At 52.2% G+C, this 19,141-nt stretch overlaps 1 protein-coding gene across 2 annotated transcripts in view; it reads left to right on the top strand.

The window, feature by feature from the left end:
- Nucleotides 1–19,111, top strand: part of LOC149431217 (zinc finger protein 276-like) — a 33,163-nt gene extending 14,052 nt beyond the window's left edge. Inside the window, exons 4-7 of one of the 2 annotated variants that reach the window (XM_089665777.1) lie at nt 3,137–3,559; nt 16,810–16,882; nt 17,386–17,469; nt 18,892–19,111. In XM_089665777.1, coding sequence (XP_089521903.1) covers nt 3,137–3,559; nt 16,810–16,882; nt 17,386–17,469; nt 18,892–19,105 — 794 coding nt within the window. In that variant the 3' untranslated portion in view covers nt 19,106–19,111. The remainder of the gene's footprint in view (nt 1–3,136; nt 3,560–16,809; nt 16,883–17,385; nt 17,470–18,891) is intronic. The other variant, XM_089665778.1, reaches the window with a different exon arrangement.
- Nucleotides 19,112–19,141: the final 30 nt, after the last annotated feature.

Raw genomic sequence — 19,141 nt, 5'->3', positions numbered from 1 at the left:
GCTGAATCCCGACCACCACTGGACAAGAAACGTGTTGAGAAGACACAAATGAACTGCCAAAGATTTGAGAAGAACAAAACGTGAAGCTACCAGGAAGTCATTATCCTCCCAGCTGTCATATTCCAGACCTGCAACCTACCTGGAGTGGCCAGAAGTACGAGGTGTTCAGAGTTCAGAGACACGGCCAAGGTAAGGGAGGCTGAAGGAACGCTGAAACCCGACCACCACTTAACAAGAAACATGTTGAGAAGACACAAATTAGCTGCCAAAGATTTGAGAAGAACAAATTGTGAAGCTACCAGGAAGCCATTATCCTCCCAGCTGTCATATTCCAGACCTGCAACCTACCTTGAGAGGCCAGAAATAGGAGGTGTTCAGAGCTCAGAGACATGGCCAAGGTAAGGGAGGCTGAAACCCAACCACCACTGGAGAAGAAACGTGCTGAGAAGAAGACGCAAATTAACTGCATTCCAGAACTGCAACCTACTTGGAGTGGCCAGAAGTATGAGGTTTTCAGCACTCAGAGACATGGCCAAGGTAAGGGAGGCTGAAGGAACGCTGAAACCTGACCACCATTGGAGAAGAAACGTGTTGAGAAGAAGACACATTGAACTGCCAAAGATTTGAGAAGAACGAATCATGAAGCTACCAGGAAGCTATTATCCTCCAGTGCTGTCATATTCCAGAACTGCTTCATACCTGGAGAGGCCAGAAGTATGAGGTGTTCAGGGCTCAGAGACACGGCCAAGGTGAGGGAGGCTGAATCCCGACCACCACTGGAGAAGAAACATGTTGAGAAGACACAAATGAACTGCCAAAGATTTGAGAAGAAGGAATCGTGAAGCTACCAGGAAGCCATTATCCTCCAGTGCTGTCATATTCCAGAACTGCAACCTACCTGGAGAGGCCAGAAGTACGAGGTGTTCAGAGCTCAGAGACACGGCCAAGGTGAGGGAGGCTGAAGGAACGCTGAAACCCGACCACCACTTAACAAGAAACGTGTTGAGAAGACACAAATTAACTGCCAAAGATTTGAGAAGAACAAATTGTGAAGCTACCAGGAAGCCATTATCCTCCCAGCTGTCATATTCCAGACCTGCAACCTACCTGGAGAGGCCAGAAGTACGAGGTGTTCAGAGCTCAGAGACACGGCCAAGGTGAGGGAGGCTGAAACCTGACCACTACTGGACAAGAAACGTCAAGACTGGGCCAAGAAATATCTGAAGATAGTCATGTATTTGTCAAAGGATTTATGGACTGATGGGATGAGTGACTCTTGACGGACCAGATAGATGGATCAGTAAGGAGCACAGAGCTCGTCTTTGACCCCAGCAAGGTGGGGCATTGGTATGGGCTGGTATTATTAGAGATGAGCTAGTTGGACCTTTTCGGGACTCAAAATCAACTCCTAAACCTCCTTCCAGTTTTTAGAAGACACTTTTTCTTCAAGCGGTGGTACAGGAAAAAGTCTGCAGAAGACCACGATATTAATGCAGGACAACGCTCCCATCACATGCATGGAAGTCCTCCACCGCGTGCCTAGCCAGTAAAGGCCCTAAAGATGAAAGAATGATGACATGGCCCCTTCCTCACCCGACCCAAACCCTACGGAGAACTTGTGGGCCCTTCTTAATGGGAGATTTACGATGAAGGAAAAACAGTACACCTCTCTGATCAGTCTGGGAGGATGTGGTTGCTGCTGCACTAAAAGTTGATCGTCAACCAATCAAGAAACTGACAAACCCCAAGAATGGACGGCTTATGACTGGATACAGAATATAACATTTATAGGGAACGTTGATCCCGGGAATATCCGAATATTGATCCCGGGAATATCCGATTGCCTCTCGGGGGGTCAGGAAGGAATTATTTCCCCTGCAGGAGGAGATTGGATCGTGCTTTGCTGGGTTTCTGCCTTCCTCTGGATCCACTGTGGGTGGAGGATTGTGGCTTTTTTTGTTTTTTATGGTTGAACTGGATGGACGTTTGTATTTTTTTCAGCCAGACTAACTATGTAGTTGCATAATAATAATCCTGCACACTAATAGTCGCCCAATAATTGCGCACACAGATATTCTAAGAAAGCCAAAAGCTCCCTTTTACTGTCATATATATTCCAGTTTGAGGTTTGGTAACATTTTCTATTGACCGAGAGCGCTGGAGCTGTTCAATAATTGCGCACACTAATAGTCGCCCAATAATTGCGCACACTAATAGTCGCCCAATAATTGCGCACACTAATAGTCGCCCAATAATTGCGCACACTAATAGTCGCCCAATAATTGCGCACACTAATAGTCGCCCAATAATTGCGCACACTAATAGTCGCCCAATAATTGCGCACACTAATAGTCGCCCAATAATTGCGCACACTAATAGTCGCCCAATAATTGCGCACACAGCGCACGCTCACCGAGGGATCTGTAAAGCTGCGCAGAATTCCATCCACTTTCATCCTTCAAACCTTGGGGAGGATGATTGGCCAACGGAGACACAAATCCGTCATGTGACCGAACTCTCCAGCTTCCTATAAATCCGTATTAAACCAAAAAACAAACTTATTGCAACTTATTAAATCTTAGATGTGACGGCTGCCTTCGTTTTCTTTTTTAGCCTTTCTTTCTTCAGCAAGTCTGTTGTTTTTCAAAAGCCCAAGCTCTCCAGTGGAATGCATCAGTTTACAGGGATGGGATGAACCATTTGCCACTGGCAGGGGCGCCTACGATGATCAGCATTTATTTATTGATGTAAAACCTTCATCCCAAAACAAACAAAACTGTTACTGTAACTGATGAGAAAATTGGAGTTCGGCTTCGATGTGTTAGTGTATCTAAATCCCCTTCCCCCAGACTGAAGATGGTCTTGTCTGCTGTGCCCCCCCCCCCCCATGCCCCTTCCTCCAGAGTGGGGGCGCTCTAATACAGGAGGTGTGTTACTGGCCAGATCACCAGGTGAAAGAAGCCTAAAATAAAGGAAAACAACTGCAGCCGCCACATCTAGTGGTTGGTAAGATGGAATATCGGACATTTTCAGCTCTTGTATTCACATCGAATTTCTTTTTTCTTTTAGGAAGTCGAATTGTTTTTGTTAATGTGAATCTTTCCCATTTGCCTGACCCGGCTTCTGTTATTTTCAGATCTGATCACCTCCAGCCCCGAGTGTCTGCACAGCCTGGTGAGCTGGACCCACAGCCATGCCGGAGGCTGCCCCTCTGTGCCCAGCCTGCAGGGGGTCCTGTCTGCCCAGTACTGTGGCATCATCCGGGCGGTGTGGGGGTGCGGAGAGGGACACGACTTCATCATGGAGGCCGACTCGGACTCTGCCACCTCAGAATGCCACGAACAGGAAGTCCAGAAGATGTCGCGCGGTAATGGAATGCCCGCCGATGGTGCAGATCGGGGCCCCGTGCCTACAGGATACATCCCGTCACATCGGGTGGAGACCACCGCACCTCTTCCTGAGACCACCGGGGCTGCTAATCTTCCATCACAGAATAGATCACCGGCTCTGCCTTCTGAGACCCCCGCACCTCCGTGTCCTGAGCCGGACTCCATGCCAGGTGAGTCCATGGACATTCTGACCAACTATAGGCACCAGAGAAGCCTCAGAGGTGGAGGCTTCATCCAAGCGTGTCCCCAAGCATGTCCCCGGGCGTGTCCCCAGGTGTGTCCCCAAGCATGTCAGCAGATGTGTCCCCGGACGTTTGGCGTGGCTGGTATACTTACGCTCTGCCTTCAGAGACTCCCGCACCTCCATGTCCTGAGCCGGACTCCATGCCAGGTGAGTCCATGGACATTCTGACCAACTATAGGCGCCAGAGAAGCCTCAGAAGTGGAGGCTTCATCCAAGCGTGTCCTCAAGCATGTCCCCAGGTGTGTCCCCGGGCGTATGCCCAGGTGTGTCTCCGGGCGTGTCCCCGGGCGTATCCCCAGGTGTGTCCCCGGACATTTGGCATGGTTGATATACTTACGCTCTGCCTTCGGAGACTCCTGCACCTCCGTGTCCTGAGCCGAACTCCATGCAAGGTGAGTCCATGGACATTCTGGCCAGCTATAGACGCCAGAGAAGCCTTTAAGAGTGGAGGCTTCATCCAAGTGTGTCCCCAGGCGTGTCCCCGGATGTTTGGCATGGCTGGTATACTTACTCTCTGCCTTCAGAGACTCTCGCACCTCCGTGTCTTGAGCCGGACTCCATGCCAGGTGAGTCCGTGGACATGCTGGCCAACTATAGACGCCAGAAAAGCTTCAGAAGTGGAGGCTTCCCCCAGGCGTGTCCCCAAGCATGTCCCCAGACGTGTCCCCGGGCGCGTCCCCGGACGTTTGGAATGGCTGGTATACTTACGCTCTGCCTTCTAAAACTCCCGCACCTTTGTGTCCTGAGCCGGACTCCATGCCAGGTGAGTCCATGGACATTCTGACCAACTATAGGCGCCAGAGAAGCCTCAGAAGTGGAGGCTTCATCCAAGCGTGTCCCCAAGCATGTCCCCGGGCGTGTCCCCAGGTGTGTCCCCGGACGTTTGGCATGGCTGGTATACTTACTGTCTGCCTTCGGAGACTCCCACACCTCCGTGTCCTGAGCCAAACTCCATGCCAGGTGAGTCCATGGACATTCTGGCCAACTATAGACGCAAGAGAAGCCTTTAGGGGTGGAGGCTTCATCCAAGTGTGTCCCCAGGCGTGTCCCCAGGTGTGTCCCCAAGCATGTCCCTGGGCGTGTCCCCATACGTTTGGCATGGCTGGTATACTTACGTTCTACCTTCGGAGACTCCTGCACCTCCGTGTCCTGAGCCAAACTCCATGCAAGGTGAGTCCATGGACATTCTGGCCAGCTATAGACGCCAGAGAAGCTTCAGAAGTGGAGACTTCCCCCCAGGCGTGTCCCCGGACGTGTCCCCGGGTGTGTCCCCAGGCGTGTCCCCGGATGTTTGGCATGGCTGGTATACTTACTCTCTGCCTTCAGAGACTCTCGCACCTCCGTGTCCTGAGCCGGACTCCATGCCAGGTGAGTCCGTGGACATGCTGGCCAACTATAGACGCCAGAAAAGCTTCAGAAGTGGAGGCTTCCCCCAGGCGTGTCCCCAAGCATGTCCCCAGACGTGTCCCCGGGCGCGTCCCCGGACGTTTGGAATGGCTGGTATACTTACGCTCTGCCTTCTAAAACTCCCGCACCTTTGTGTCCTGAGCCGGACTCCATGCCAGGTGAGTCCATGGACATTCTGACCAACTATAGGCGCCAGAGAAGCCTCAGAAGTGGAGGCTTCATCCAAGCGTGTCCCCTAGCATGTCCCCGGGCGTGTCCCCAGGTGTGTCCCCGGACGTTTGGCATGGCTGGTATACTTACTGTCTGCCTTCGGAGACTCCCGCACCTCCGTGTCCTGAGCCAAACTCCATGCAAGGTGAGTCCATGGACATTCTGGCCAACTATAGACGCAAGAGAAGCCTTTAGGGGTGGAGGCTTCATCCAAGTGTGTCCCCAGGCGTGTCCCCAGGTGTGTCCCCAAGCATGTCCCTGGGCGTGTCCCCATACGTTTGGCATGGCTGGTATACTTACGTTCTACCTTCGGAGACTCCTGCACCTCCGTGTCCTGAGCCAAACTCCATGCAAGGTGAGTCCATGGACATTCTGGCCAGCTATAGACGCCAGAGAAGCTTCAGAAGTGGAGACTTCCCCCCAGGCGTGTCCCCGGACGTGTCCCCGGGTGTGTCCCCAGACGTGTCCCCGGGCGTGTCCCCGGATGTTTGGCATGGCTGGTATACTTACTCTCTGCCTTCAGAGACTCTCGCACCTCCGTGTCCTGAACCGGACTCCATGCCAGGTGAGTCCGTGGACATGCTGGCCAACTATAGACGCCAGAAAAGCTTCAGAAGTGGAGGCTTCCCCCAGGCGTGTCCCCAAGCATGTCCCCAGACGTGTCCCCGGGCGCGTCCCCGGACGTTTGGAATGGCTGGTATACTTACGCTCTGCCTTCTAAAACTCCCGCACCTTTGTGTCCTGAGCCGGACTCCATGCCAGGTGAGTCCATGCACATTCTGACCAACTATAGGCGCCAGAGAAGCCTCAGAAGTGGAGGCTTCATCCAAGCGTGTCCCCAAGCATGTCCTCGGGCGTGTCCCCAGGTGTGTCCCCGGACGTTTGGCATGGCTGGTATACTTACTGTCTGCCTTCGGAGACTCCCGCACCTCCGTGTCCTGAGCCAAACTCCATGCAAGGTGAGTCCATGGACATTCTGGCCAACTATAGACGCAAGAGAAGCCTTTAGGGGTGGAGGCTTCATCCAAGTGTGTCCCCAGGCGTGTCCCCAGGTGTGTCCCCAAGCATGTCCCTGGGCGTGTCCCCATACGTTTGGCATGGCTGGTATACTTACGTTCTACCTTCGGAGACTCCTGCACCTCCGTGTCCTGAGCCAAACTCCATGCAAGGTGAGTCCATGGACATTCTGGCCAGCTATAGACGCCAGAGAAGCTTCAGAAGTGGAGACTTCCCCCCAGGCGTGTCCCCGGACGTGTCCCCGGGTGTGTCCCCAGACGTGTCCCCGGGCGTGTCCCCGGATGTTTGGCATGGCTGGTATACTTACTCTCTGCCTTCAGAGACTCTCGCACCTCCGTGTCCTGAACCGGACTCCATGCCAGGTGAGTCCGTGGACATGCTGGCCAACTATAGACGCCAGAAAAGCTTCAGAAGTGGAGGCTTCCCCCAGGCGTGTCCCCAAGCATGTCCCCAGACGTGTCCCCGGGCGCGTCCCCGGACGTTTGGAATGGCTGGTATACTTACGCTCTGCCTTCTAAAACTCCCGCACCTTTGTGTCCTGAGCCGGACTCCATGCCAGGTGAGTCCATGCACATTCTGACCAACTATAGGCGCCAGAGAAGCCTCAGAAGTGGAGGCTTCATCCAAGCGTGTCCCCAAGCATGTCCTCGGGCGTGTCCCCAGGTGTGTCCCCGGACGTTTGGCATGGCTGGTATACTTACTGTCTGCCTTCGGAGACTCCCGCACCTCCGTGTCCTGAGCCAAACTCCATGCAAGGTGAGTCCATGGACATTCTGGCCAACTATAGACGCAAGAGAAGCCTTTAGGGGTGGAGGCTTCATCCAAGTGTGTCCCCAGGCGTGTCCCCAAGCATGTCCCTGGGCGTGTCCCCATACGTTTGGCATGGCTGGTATACTTACGTTCTACCTTCGGAGACTCCTGCACCTCCGTGTCCTGAGCCAAACTCCATGCAAGGTGAGTCCATGGACATTCTGGCCAGCTATAGACGCCAGAGAAGCTTCAGAAGTGGAGACTTCCCCCCCAGGCGTGTCCCCGGGTGTGTCCCCAGACGTGTCCCCGGGCGTGTCCCCGGATGTTTGGCATGGCTGGTATACTTACTCTCTGCCTTCAGAGACTCTCGCACCTCCGTGTCCTGAGCCGGACTCCATGCAAGGTGAGTCCATGGACATTCTGACCAACTATAGGTGCCAGAGAAGCCTCAGAAGTGGAGGCTTCATCCAAGCGTGTCCCCAAGCATGTCCCCGGGCGTGTCCCCAGGTGTGTCCCCGGACGTGTGGCATGGCTGGTATACTTATTGTCTGCCTTCGGAGACTCCCGCACCTCCGTGTCCTGAGCCAAACTCCATGCAAGGTGAGTCCATGGACATTCTGGCCAACTATAGACGCAAGAGAAGCCTTTAGGAGTGGAGGCTTCATCCAAGTGTGTCCCCAGGCGTGTCCCCAGGTGTGTCCCCAAGTGTGTCCCCAAGCATGTCCCCGGGCGTGTCCCGATACGTTTGGCATGGCTGGTATACTTACTCTCTGCCTTCAGAGACTCTCGCACCTTCGTGTCCTGAGCCAGACTCCATGCAAGGTGAGTCCATGGACATTCTGGCCAACTATAGACGCCAGAGAAGCTGCAGAAGTGGAGGCTTCCCCCAGGCGTGTCCCCGGACGTGTCTCCGGGTGTGTCCCCAGACGTGTCCCCGGGCGTGTCCCCGGACGTGTCTCCGGACGTTTGACGTGGCTGGTATACTTACACTCTGGCTTTAAAGGGACCCTGTCACCAGAATTCAACTAAATCTTCCTATATATGATCTGGGCGTGTATTGTATCTGAGGGATATTATTGACCTGTAAAAGCCTCCCTACCATAGCCATCCAAAGGGCTCCAGACTGCTGCTGGGTGCCGCCATCTTGGATGGGATGTTTCAGCCCCAAAAGACTTAGAGCTGTCACTCAAGTGCCTCTCTGTAGTATTCCCCTTTGCATCTCCCCGGCAGCCACATTATGTATGGAGGTGAGGGGGAAAGATGCAGGAGCTGGGCCAGCATAGACAGTAATTAAGCTGTGTGTATAAAGTGCAGCACTAATATAGTAAGACATCCAAGCGTGTACACATAGGTGCAGAAACAATAAAGTTCACACAGTGTAAATCACAAAAAACGGGACAAAATCCAGTCCATATATGTGCCAGTGATACTGCAAGACTCTGAGGCATCCGTCTTGGTAAAGGATCACAATTTGCTGCACCCTGATGAGGGGAATAGTAAGGAAAGAACAGCGGAGAAATCCACAGAATGAATGAGGCAGAAGCAGGGAGATCCTGGCACTGCAGCTCCTCAGGTACGGCTTCCTCTCCGGCAAGGAGAACAGTGAGCAGTGCAGTAGTGACATCACCATTGAGCCTGACAGTCAGAGGCAGCAGCGCCTTAGCTGATCCCGCGCTGCGGTTGTAAAGCTGAAGGTACAGGAATCTCGCAGCTATTTTCTGGGAGGAATTGAAGACATTTTGTAGAGTTTTTTTGGATATTTTCAAACAATGCGATTCATCGAGCAATGATCCCTACAGAGCAGCAATGGGCAGTCAGTCATAGGAACGGAGACAACGTGGGCGGAGGGGGTGGGACAACGTGGGCGGAGGGGGTGGGACAACGTGGGCGGAGGGGGTGGGACAACGTGGGCGGAGGGGGTGGGACAACGTGGGCGGAGGGGGCTGACAGGAAATAGAAGTGAGCAATCGTTCCGGATCTGAACCCGGCATTGTGACGCCTAAATGTCACGTTTTCCATGTTGAGCTTTTTTGTGTTTAAAGGAAAACTTTGCTTTTGTTTTCCGTCTCCTCAGATGTTCGGGATTCTCCTGGCCGCTGGCAGAATATTTCTCACGTTGCACCTCACAGCTTGGTTTTGCCTTGTTAGGCTCCGCCCACAATTGGGCGACTCGTCGTGTGACTTTGGACAAATCAAGTCACATGACAAGCCGATTGATCTCAGTGGCACCCGTTTCGATCGATTGCAACTTAAAGTCACACCAACTTTATAAAGGTCCCTGGGCTACTTTGATGCAACTTGAAAGTCGCAGTGGAGGTCATACAACCTTGGAGTCGCACTGCAGGTCATACAACCTTGGAGTCGCACTGGAGGTCATACAACCTTGAAGTCGCACTGAGAGTCATGCAACCTTGGAGTCGCACTGGAGGTCATACAACCTTGAAGTCGCACTGAGAGTCATGCAACCTTGGAGTCGCAGTGGAAGTCATACAACCTTGGAGTCGCACTGAGAGTCATGCAACCTTGGAGTCGCACTGGAGGTCATACAACCTTGGAGTCGCACTGGAAGTCATAGAACCTTGGAGTCGCACTGAGAGTCATGCAACCTTGGAGTCGCACTGGAGGTCATACAACCTTGGAGTCGCACTGGAAGTCATACAACCTTGGAGTCGCACTGGAAGTCATACAATCTTGGAGTCGCACTGGAAGTCATACAACCTTGGAGTCGCACTGGAAGTCATACAACCTTGGAGTCGCACTGGAAGTCATGCAATCTTGAAGTCGCAGTGGAAGTCATGCAATCTTGGAGTCGCACTGGAAGTCATGCAACCTTGGAGTCGCACTGGAAGTCATGCAATCTTGGAGTCGCACTGGAGGTCATGCAACCTTGGAGTCGCACTGGAGGTCATGCAACCTTGGAGTCGCACTGGAAGTCATGCAACCTTGGAGTCGCACTGGAAGTCATACAACCTTGGAGTCGCAGTGGACGTCATACAACCTTGGAGTCGCAGTGGAAGTCATACAACCTTGGAGTCGCAGTGGAAGTCATACAACCTTGGAGTCGCACTGGAGGTCATACAACCTTGGAGTCGCACTGGAAGTCATAGAACCTTGGAGTCGCACTGGAAGTCATAGAACCTTGGAGTCGCACTGAAAGTCATAGAACCTTGGAGTCGCACTGGAAGTCATAGAACCTTGGAGTCGCACTGGAAGTCATAGAACCTTGGAGTCGCACTGGAAGTCATAGAACCTTGGAGTCGCACTTGAGGTCATACAACCTTGGAGTCGCACTGGAGGTCATACAACCTTGGAGTCGCACTAGAGGTCATAGAACCTTGAAGTCGCACTGGAGGTCATAGAACCTTGGAGTCGCACTGGAGGTCATAGAACCTTGGAGTCGCACTGGAGGTCATAGAACCTTGGAGTCGCACTGGAGGTCATACAACCTTGGAGTCGCACTGGAGGTCATACAACCTTGGAGTCGCACTGGAGGTCATAGAACCTTGGAGTCGCACTGGAGGTCATAGAACCTTGGAGTCGCACTGGAGGTCATAGAACCTTGGAGTCGCACTGGAGGTCATAGAACCTTGGAGTCGCACTGGAGGTCATAGAACCTTGGAGTCGCACTGGAGGTCATAGAACCTTGGAGTCGCACTGGAGGTCATACAACCTTGGAGTCGCACTGTGAATCATACAACCTTGGAGTCGCTCCGGAAGTCATACAACCTTGGAGTCGCACTGTGAATCATACAACCTTGGAGTCGCTCCGGAAGTCATACAACCTTGGAGTCGCACCGGAAGTCATGCAGTCTTGGAGTCGCACCGGAAGTCATACAACCGTGGAGTCGCACTGGAGGTCATACAACCGTGGAGTCGCACTGGAGGTCATACAACCTTGGAGTCGCACCGGAAGTCATGCAGTCTTGGAGTCGCACTGGAGGTCATGCAGTCTTGGAGTCGCACTGGAGGTCATACAACCGTGGAGTCGCACTGGAGGTCATGCAGTCTTGGAGTCGCACTGGAGGTCATACATCCTTGGAGTCGCACTGGAAGTCATACAACCTTGGAGTCGCACTGGAAGTCATACAACCTTGGAGTCGCACTGGAGGTCATACAACCTTGGAGTCGCACTGGAAGTCATACAACCTTGGAGTCGCACTGGAAGTCATAGAACCTTGGAGTCGCACTGGAGGTCATAGAACCTTGGAGTCGCACTGGAGGTCATAGAACCTTGGAGTCGCACTGGAGGTCATAGAACCTTGGAGTCGCACTGGAGGTCATAGAACCTTGGAGTCGCACTGGAGGTCATACAACCTTGGAGTCGCACTGTGAATCATACAACCTTGGAGTCGCTCCGGAAGTCATACAACCTTGGAGTCGCACCGGAAGTCATGCAGTCTTGGAGTCGCACCGGAAGTCATACAACCGTGGAGTCGCACTGGAGGTCATACAACCGTGGAGTCGCACTGGAGGTCATACAACCTTGGAGTCGCACCGGAAGTCATGCAGTCTTGGAGTCGCACTGGAGGTCATGCAGTCTTGGAGTCGCACTGGAGGTCATACAACCGTGGAGTCGCACTGGAGGTCATGCAGTCTTGGAGTCGCACTGGAGGTCATACATCCTTGGAGTCGCACTGGAAGTCATACAACCTTGGAGTCGCACTGGAAGTCATACAACCTTGGAGTCGCACTGGAGGTCATGCAGTCTTGGAGTCGCACTAGTGTCAGCCCGGACATTTTTGGCTGTTTTTGCTGACAGCCATTTCCATAGCAGGACCACCCTCCTACCCCAACTCAAGGGGCCCCCCAAGTCACCTCTGTCCCTGACTGCCATTGAATCTCCCTGCAGGCCGAACCCCTCTGTGAACGGAGCGATCTCTTTGCTGCGATCCTCTCTTGAACAACACATTTCCTATCTTGGCCCCTCTTTCTGTTCCCGATGACAACTGGAACTCATGAAATGTCTTCCCCGGAGGAGAGGGACGAGATGTGGGACGAGAAAGCTCCAGAAATGTACACGCCTTGGAGACCCCTCCAAACCCCTCCCCCTCTGGGCGATCGATGCACATTGCAGCGATCAGAACCGATTCCTACCTTTTGAAGAAATCTGTTTGTTTCTCCGTGTCCATGTGCAGAGTTGAATGGGAGCGACTTTATAATGATCAATCAGCTGCTGCACCTGCAGGGCTCTGATGAGGAAAGTGGCAGGGTCTGCATCCCTTTAAATACGATTTCCCTCTGGGAGTATCTCACCAAAAATGACATTTTTGTTGCAGGGGAGGCCCAAGATCTGGCTTGTATCTTAGTGCAGACTTCTGGGAAAATCAGTGAGCCAATCACACAGCAGGAAATGACATTTCTGGTGGGCGGTCCTTATACCATCTGTGTACACAACGCCGCCAGGCGGCCGTATTGCATTTTACCGTAAATGACAGCGGCTGCTGATTGAAAGATGATTTATAACATTCAGTTACAATGTGACTCGTGTAGCGATTGTATGTTATATTTATTTGCTATATTTTCCCACAGAAGCGGAGTTACCCTTTAACAACTCGCCCTCCTACTCTTTGGGCTCCGCCCCTTCCCCCCTCTACATTCTCTTCTATTGGAATCTTCCTCTTTTCACCCCGAATTCCATGTCACTTCTCTCCTTTTCACGCGTCTCACGCGGACGGTCAGATCTGCTCATCGTGACAAACATTTGATAATCTCGTTACGTAATATCCTGTCATCCCCTCCGGACGAGATTCTGTCTCGTGTTCAATTCATTGCACAATATCTGAGTTCGCTCCGTAAATGTCGATCTTTTCTGCCCCATCGAGTCTACATGTGTCTGTATGTACACCGCTACTGCCTATGTGTGCTTCCATCCTCTACAGCAGTGGTTCCCAACCTTTCTAATGCCGCGACCCCTTAATACAGTTCCTCATGTTGTGGTGACCCCCAACCATAAAATTATTTTCGTTGCTACTTCAGAACTGTAATTTTGCAGTGGGAGGAATAGTGCCCCATCATTGGTGTCAGTGGGAGGAATAGTGCCCCATCATTGGTGTCAGTGGGAGGAATAGTGCCCCATCATTGGTGTCAGTGGGAGGAATAGTGCCCCATCATTGGTGTCAGTGGGAGGAATAGTGTCCCATCATTGGTGTCAGTGGGAGGAATAGTGTCCCATCATTGGTGTCAGTGGGAGGAATAGTGCCCCATCATTGTATCAGTGGGAGGAATAGTGCCCCATCGTTGGTATCAGTGGGAGGAATAGTGCCCCATCGTTGGTGTCAGTGGGAGGAATAGTGCCCCATCATTGGTGTCAGTGGGAGGAATAGTGCCCCATCATTGGTGTCAGTGGGAGGAATAGTGCCCCATCATTGGTGTCAGTGGGGGGAATAGTGCCCCATCATTGGTGTCAGTGGGAGGAATAGTGCCCCATCATTGGTATCAGTGGGAGGAATAGCGCCCCATCATTGGTGTCAGTGGGAGGAATAGCGCCCCATCGTTGGTGTCAGTGGGAGGAATAGCGCCCCATCATTGGTGTCAGTGGGAGGAATAGCGCCCCATCGTTGGTGTCAGTGGGAGGAATAGCGCCCCATCATTGGTGTCAGTGGGAGGAATAGCGCCCCATCATTGGTGTCAGTGGGAGGAATAGCGCCCCATCATTGGTGTCAGTGGGAGGAATAGCGCCCCATCGTTGGTGTCAGTGGGGGGAGGAATAGTGCCTATCATTGGTGTCAGTGGGGGGAGGAATAGTGCCCCATCGTTGGTGTCAGTGGGGTGAGGAATAGTGCCCCATCGTTGGTGTCAGTGGGGGGAGGAATAGTGCCCCATCGTTGGTGTCAGTGGGGGGAGGAATAGTGCCCCATCGTTGGTGTCAGTGGGGGGAGGAATAGTGCCCCATCGTTGGTGTCAGTGGGGGGAGGAATAGTGCCTATCGTTGGTGTCAGTGGGGGGAGGAATAGTGCCCCATCGTTGGTGTCAGTGGGGGGAGGAATAGTGCCCCATCGTTGGTGTCAGTGGGGGGAGGAATAGTGCCCCATCGTTGGTGTCAGAGGGGGGAGGAATAGTGCCCCATCGTTGGTGTCAGTGGGGGGAGGAATAGTGCCCCATCGTTGGTGTCAGTGGGGGGAGGAATAGTGCCCCATCGTTGGTGTCAGTGGGGGGAGGAATAGTGCCCCATCGTTGGTGTCAGTGGGGGGAGGAATAGTGCCCCATCGTTGGTGTCAGTGGGAGGAATAGTGCCCCATCGTTGGTGTCAGTGGGGGGAGGAATAGTGCCCCATCGTTGGTGTCAGTGGGAGGAATAGTGCCCCATCGTTGGTGTCAGTGGGAGGAATAGTGCCCCATCGTTGGTGTCAGTGAGGGGAGGAATAGTGCCCCATCATTGGTGTCAGTGGGGGGAGGAATAGTGCCCCATCGTTGGTGTCAGTGGGGGGAGGAATAGTGCCCCATCGTTGGTATTAGTGACACAAATGATGGGGCACTATTCCTCCCACTGACACCAATGATACTTACCTTGCTGACCCCTGCTCCAGCCTGGGCTCGCTCTCTCCCTCTCCCGTCTACAGCCTGCAGAAGCAAAATTTGCACTTACCTGTCAGCTGTCTTCCTTCTCTGGCCTCTCTCTTCACTCGCTCCTGCAGCTCCCTCGATCTTCTTCGATCTGCGCGCTGCCGCTCGGCTCCTCCTCTCCAAGCTCCACCTCCTCGCCGGTGATTGGCCGCCTGTGTGCCTCTCCTGAGCTACAGTTCCGGTGGCCAATCAGCGGCGAGGAGGCGGAGCTGTTGAGTGATCCCGGAGGTGTGGCCAGGTTACAGGGGCAGCATATCATCCCGCCCACAGATCGCGAGACAGAGCAGCGGTGTCTCGGTTCCTAAGACCATCGGAAATATGTGTTTTCCGATGGTCTTAGGCGACCCCTGGGAAATGGTCGTTCGACCCCCAAAGGGGTCGCGACCCCCAGGTTGAGAACCGCTGCTCTACGGGATCATTGGACCCGCCCTGGTACCGCAGACTGTTTTCACAAGAAATCTCTTGAGAGGTGATCCAGTCAAAGCGGGACTTGGGAGTTTCTGTAATAAAGGCCGGGCCATACACTATACAGTGGGGATGGAAAGTTTGGGCCCCCCAGCTAAAAATTTGTATTAATGTGCATAAAGAAGCCAAGGAAAGATGGAAAAATCTCCAAAAGGCATCAAATTACAGATTAGACATTCTTATAATATGTAAACAAAAGTTAGATTTTATTTCCATCATTTACACTTTCAAAATAACACAAAACAAAAAAATGGCGTCTGCAAAAGTTTGGGCCCCCTGCAGAGTTAATATCTTGTACTGCCCCCTTTGGCAAGTATCACAGCTTGTAAACGCTTTTTGTAGCCAGCCAAGAGTCTTTCAGTTCTTGTTTGAGGTATCTTTGCCCATTCTTCCTTACAAAAGTCTTCCAGTTCTTTGAGATTTCTGGGCTGTCTGTCACGCACGGCTCTTTTAAGGTCTATCCATAGATTTTCAATGATGTTGAGGTCAGGAGATTGTGAAGGCCATGGCAAAACCTTCAGTTTACGCCTCTTGATGTAATCCCCCGTGGATTTCGAGGTGTGTTTAGGATCATTATCCATTTGTAGAAGCCATCCTCTCTTTAACTTCAGCTTTTTCACAGATGGCATCAAGTTACCATCCAAAATTTGCTGAAATTTTATTGAATCCATTTTTCCTTCTACTCGTGAGATGTTCCCTGTGCCACTGGCTGCAACACAACCCCAAAGCATGATTGATCAAACCCCATGCTTCACAGTTGGATGATTTTTGTGGTGAGGACGTAGAAGAGGTTTTCTTCTGATGACTCTTCCATGAAGCCCATATTTGTACAAGTATCTCTTTATAGTGGAATAGTGACCACAACTCCAGTGTCTGCCAGATCTTTCTGGAGGGATCGTGCAGTCAAACGTGGGTTTTGAATTGTTTTTCTCACAATCCTGCGAGCTGTTCTGTCTGATATTTTTCTTGGTCTTCCAGATGTTGCTTTAACTTCCACTGTTCCTGATGACTGCCATTTCTTAATTACATTCTAAACAAAGGATATTGACATCTGAAAACGCTTTGCTATCTTCTTATAGCCTTCTCCAGCTTTGTGAGCGTCAACTATTTTCAGTTTCAGTTTTCTAGACAACTGCTTAGAAGAAGCCATGGTGCTGATTGTTGGGGCAAGGTCAGATGAGTCGGGGCATTTAAAACCTTTGAGATTGACATCACCTGGTCTTCCCAGACGATGATTGAGAACAATCCATGACACTGGCAGGTCTCAGCTTGGCAAAGGGGGCTATAAATTCTGCAGGGGGCCCAAACTTTTGCAGACGCCATTTTTTTGTTTTGTGTTATTTTGAAAGTGTAAATGATGGAAATAAAATCTAACTTTTGTTGACATATTATAAGAATGTCTAATCTGTAATTTGATGCCTTTTGGAGATTTTTCCATCTTTCCTTGGCTTCTTTATGCACATTAATACACATTTTTAGCTGGGGTGCCCAAACTTTCCATCCCCACTGTACAATTTTCTTGTACAATTTTCCTTTAGATTTACCAAAATCATAGAATACGAGGTCAAACTTAAACACTTTACAATTTGCATGCAGTCGGGGGGGCCCTGGAACGGCATAGAAGAGGGTAAATCGAGAGGAAACCCTAACCGTGAGAAAATTGTATAATGTGTGACCAGCTCACGCCTGGAAAGTGGCGGGGGGGGGGGGAGGGGGGGGGTCGTACTTCCATAGAGTAGTAATGGATTTTCTTTGTTTCTTACAGAACTCGTTGGAGAATCTTTCGCTCAGACCTCAAATGAGCTGGGAAAGGAGGAGGGCAGCGAGCTGTCAGACGGGTGAGTTGCCTGTGTGTGTGCATGGGAGGTCCATTGGATCCGGTCTATATTCTCCCTAGTATGTATGAATGTGAGTTAGGGACCTTAGATTGTACACTCCTCGGGGGCGGGGGACTGATGGGAATGTACAATATATATGTAAAGTGATACCACCTGCCTGGAGTTCCCATGTTCTCCCTGTGCCTGAGTGGGTTTCCTCCAGGTACTCCAGTTTCCTCCCACACTCCAAAGACATGCTGGGAGGTGAATTGGCTCCTGTCTATATTGTCCTTAGTATGTGTATGTATGAATGTGAGTTAGGGACCTTAGATTGTACGCTCCTCAGGGGCGGGGCCTGATGTGAATGTACAATAGATATGTAAAGTGCTGCGTATAAATTGACGCCTCTATATAAATACCTGAAGTAAATAAATGATATATATCTCAGGGCGGTGGCTCTGTAATGGGTCTGTCCAGGTAAATGGCGATAAAACTCAGAAAGCGACGACTTTATCCCTCCACAGAGAATCCCAGAGTAAGGAAGATGCAGAGGAGAGGGGGGACCTCCTGTCTTCAGATGACTCCTTTGAGCCGTATCCAGAGAAGAGGTAATATATGTGCAGCTGCCAGACAATCGATGATCCTGAAACACACATTTCTGATGATGAGAACCTGAGAATAGATAAAGGGGCGGCCGCCGCTGACTTGCTGTGGGAGGTGCAGGTTCCAGGGCCACCGTACTGGTTATTGCTTCTGTACCTTGTGAGTCGCCGACTCCAGCCAGCCATACACCGATCGACGTTCCGGGTCCAGCAGGGACCGGCTGAATCCTCATCATTGTGTAGCCATTTGATCGACTTGTCATAGGAATATACTGGAAAATTTGTTTTACAGCCGCTGATCCGTGTATTCAGCTAGTGGGCGGGTCTCAGTGTCAGAATTCCACGTCCTCCATCCACACAAGGCAGGTGGATGGAGGAATCAGAGTTTTTTTCTTGTTCAGCCCATTAACTGAACAAAAAGGAAAGAAAAAAACCAAACAAACCTTCCATAGCTGGGGGTGGCTACCTGTCAATCACGGTCATGTGACGGGTAGATCATGTCTCTCCTTTGCTGACCCCCGGCTAAACTGCACCTCCCCAGTGCTGTACCGGGCAGACCAGGGTGAGAAGTCGGGTGGATCAGGGGAGGAGAGAGCAGGAAGCTGGAGGGAGACCGCTGGGCAGGTGAGGAGGGGGGAGGGTGGGTGGAGCGGGGGGGAGGGAGCCAGCAGGTGAGGAGGGGGGAGGCAGCAGGTGAGGAGGGGGGCGAGTGGCTGGAGCGGGGGGGGGGAGGGAGCCAGCAGGTGAGGAGGGGGGGGCGGGTGGGTGGAGCAGGGGGGGAGGAAGCCAGCAGGTGAGGAGGGGGGCGGGGGGGTGGAGCCGGGGGGGTAGGGAGCCAGCAGGTGAGGAGGGGAGTGGGTGGGTGGAGCAGGGGTAGGGAGGCAGCAGGTGAGGAGAGGGGCAGGTGGGTGGAGCTGGGGCAGAGGGAGCCAGCAGGCGATGAGGGGGGCAGGTGGGTGGAGCAGGGGGGAGGGAGCCAGCAGGCGATGAGGGGGGCGGGTGGGTGGAGCAGGGATCCTACCTAATAGGTAAGAAAGGGGGAGGAGTTTCAGTTTTGGGGGGAGGGGTCAAAGGTAGAGAAGGAGGCCGCACACCCCTTTACACCAGTGCAACCTGGTGAGAGGAGGCGGCAGGACAGCCAACATCAGATGGATATGTAGAAGAGCTTACACTTCAAATGCAGCCGGGCAGGAAACGCTGCGATTGGTCACTCATCCGGACGAATCGCAGTCTTTGGTGGCCAGTATTTTATTGTCGGTGTATTCTGTGTGGAGCGGATCACACATGTGGAAGGATCCGGCTTTGTGGATTCTGGAATGTGAGGAGTTGGGGTGAGTGTGGTGTTGGGGATCCATTGAGGTATTGTTCTGAGCTCATTGGGCCCCTCACTGGTACCGGAGAGCCGACATCTTCCTGTTTTGTTTTCAGGATCGCTCCAAGGAAGAGCCGACACAGAGAGGCCAGGAAGACACGAGAACCCAGAGAAAGGAAGAAGCCGGGACCCAAACCAGGATGGAAGAACGTCATCAAAAGAGAGCGGTTAGTGTGGCGCCATTTCTCTCAGGAATTAAACAAATATCGCAATTCAACAATAATCCTACTTGTAAAAAACAGTCAGTTTCTGCAAAGTTACAAAAGTTGAACTATAAACTCAGCAATCGGGAGATCAAATCTTCAG

This window comes from Staurois parvus, unplaced genomic scaffold (genome assembly GCF_062004578.1).
Source record: "Staurois parvus isolate SC_StPar_1 unplaced genomic scaffold, SC_StPar_1.0 ptg002341l, whole genome shotgun sequence".
In the NCBI taxonomy this organism is placed as follows: Eukaryota; Metazoa; Chordata; class Amphibia; order Anura; family Ranidae; genus Staurois; species Staurois parvus.
This window is presented reverse-complemented; position numbering and strand designations above follow the sequence as displayed.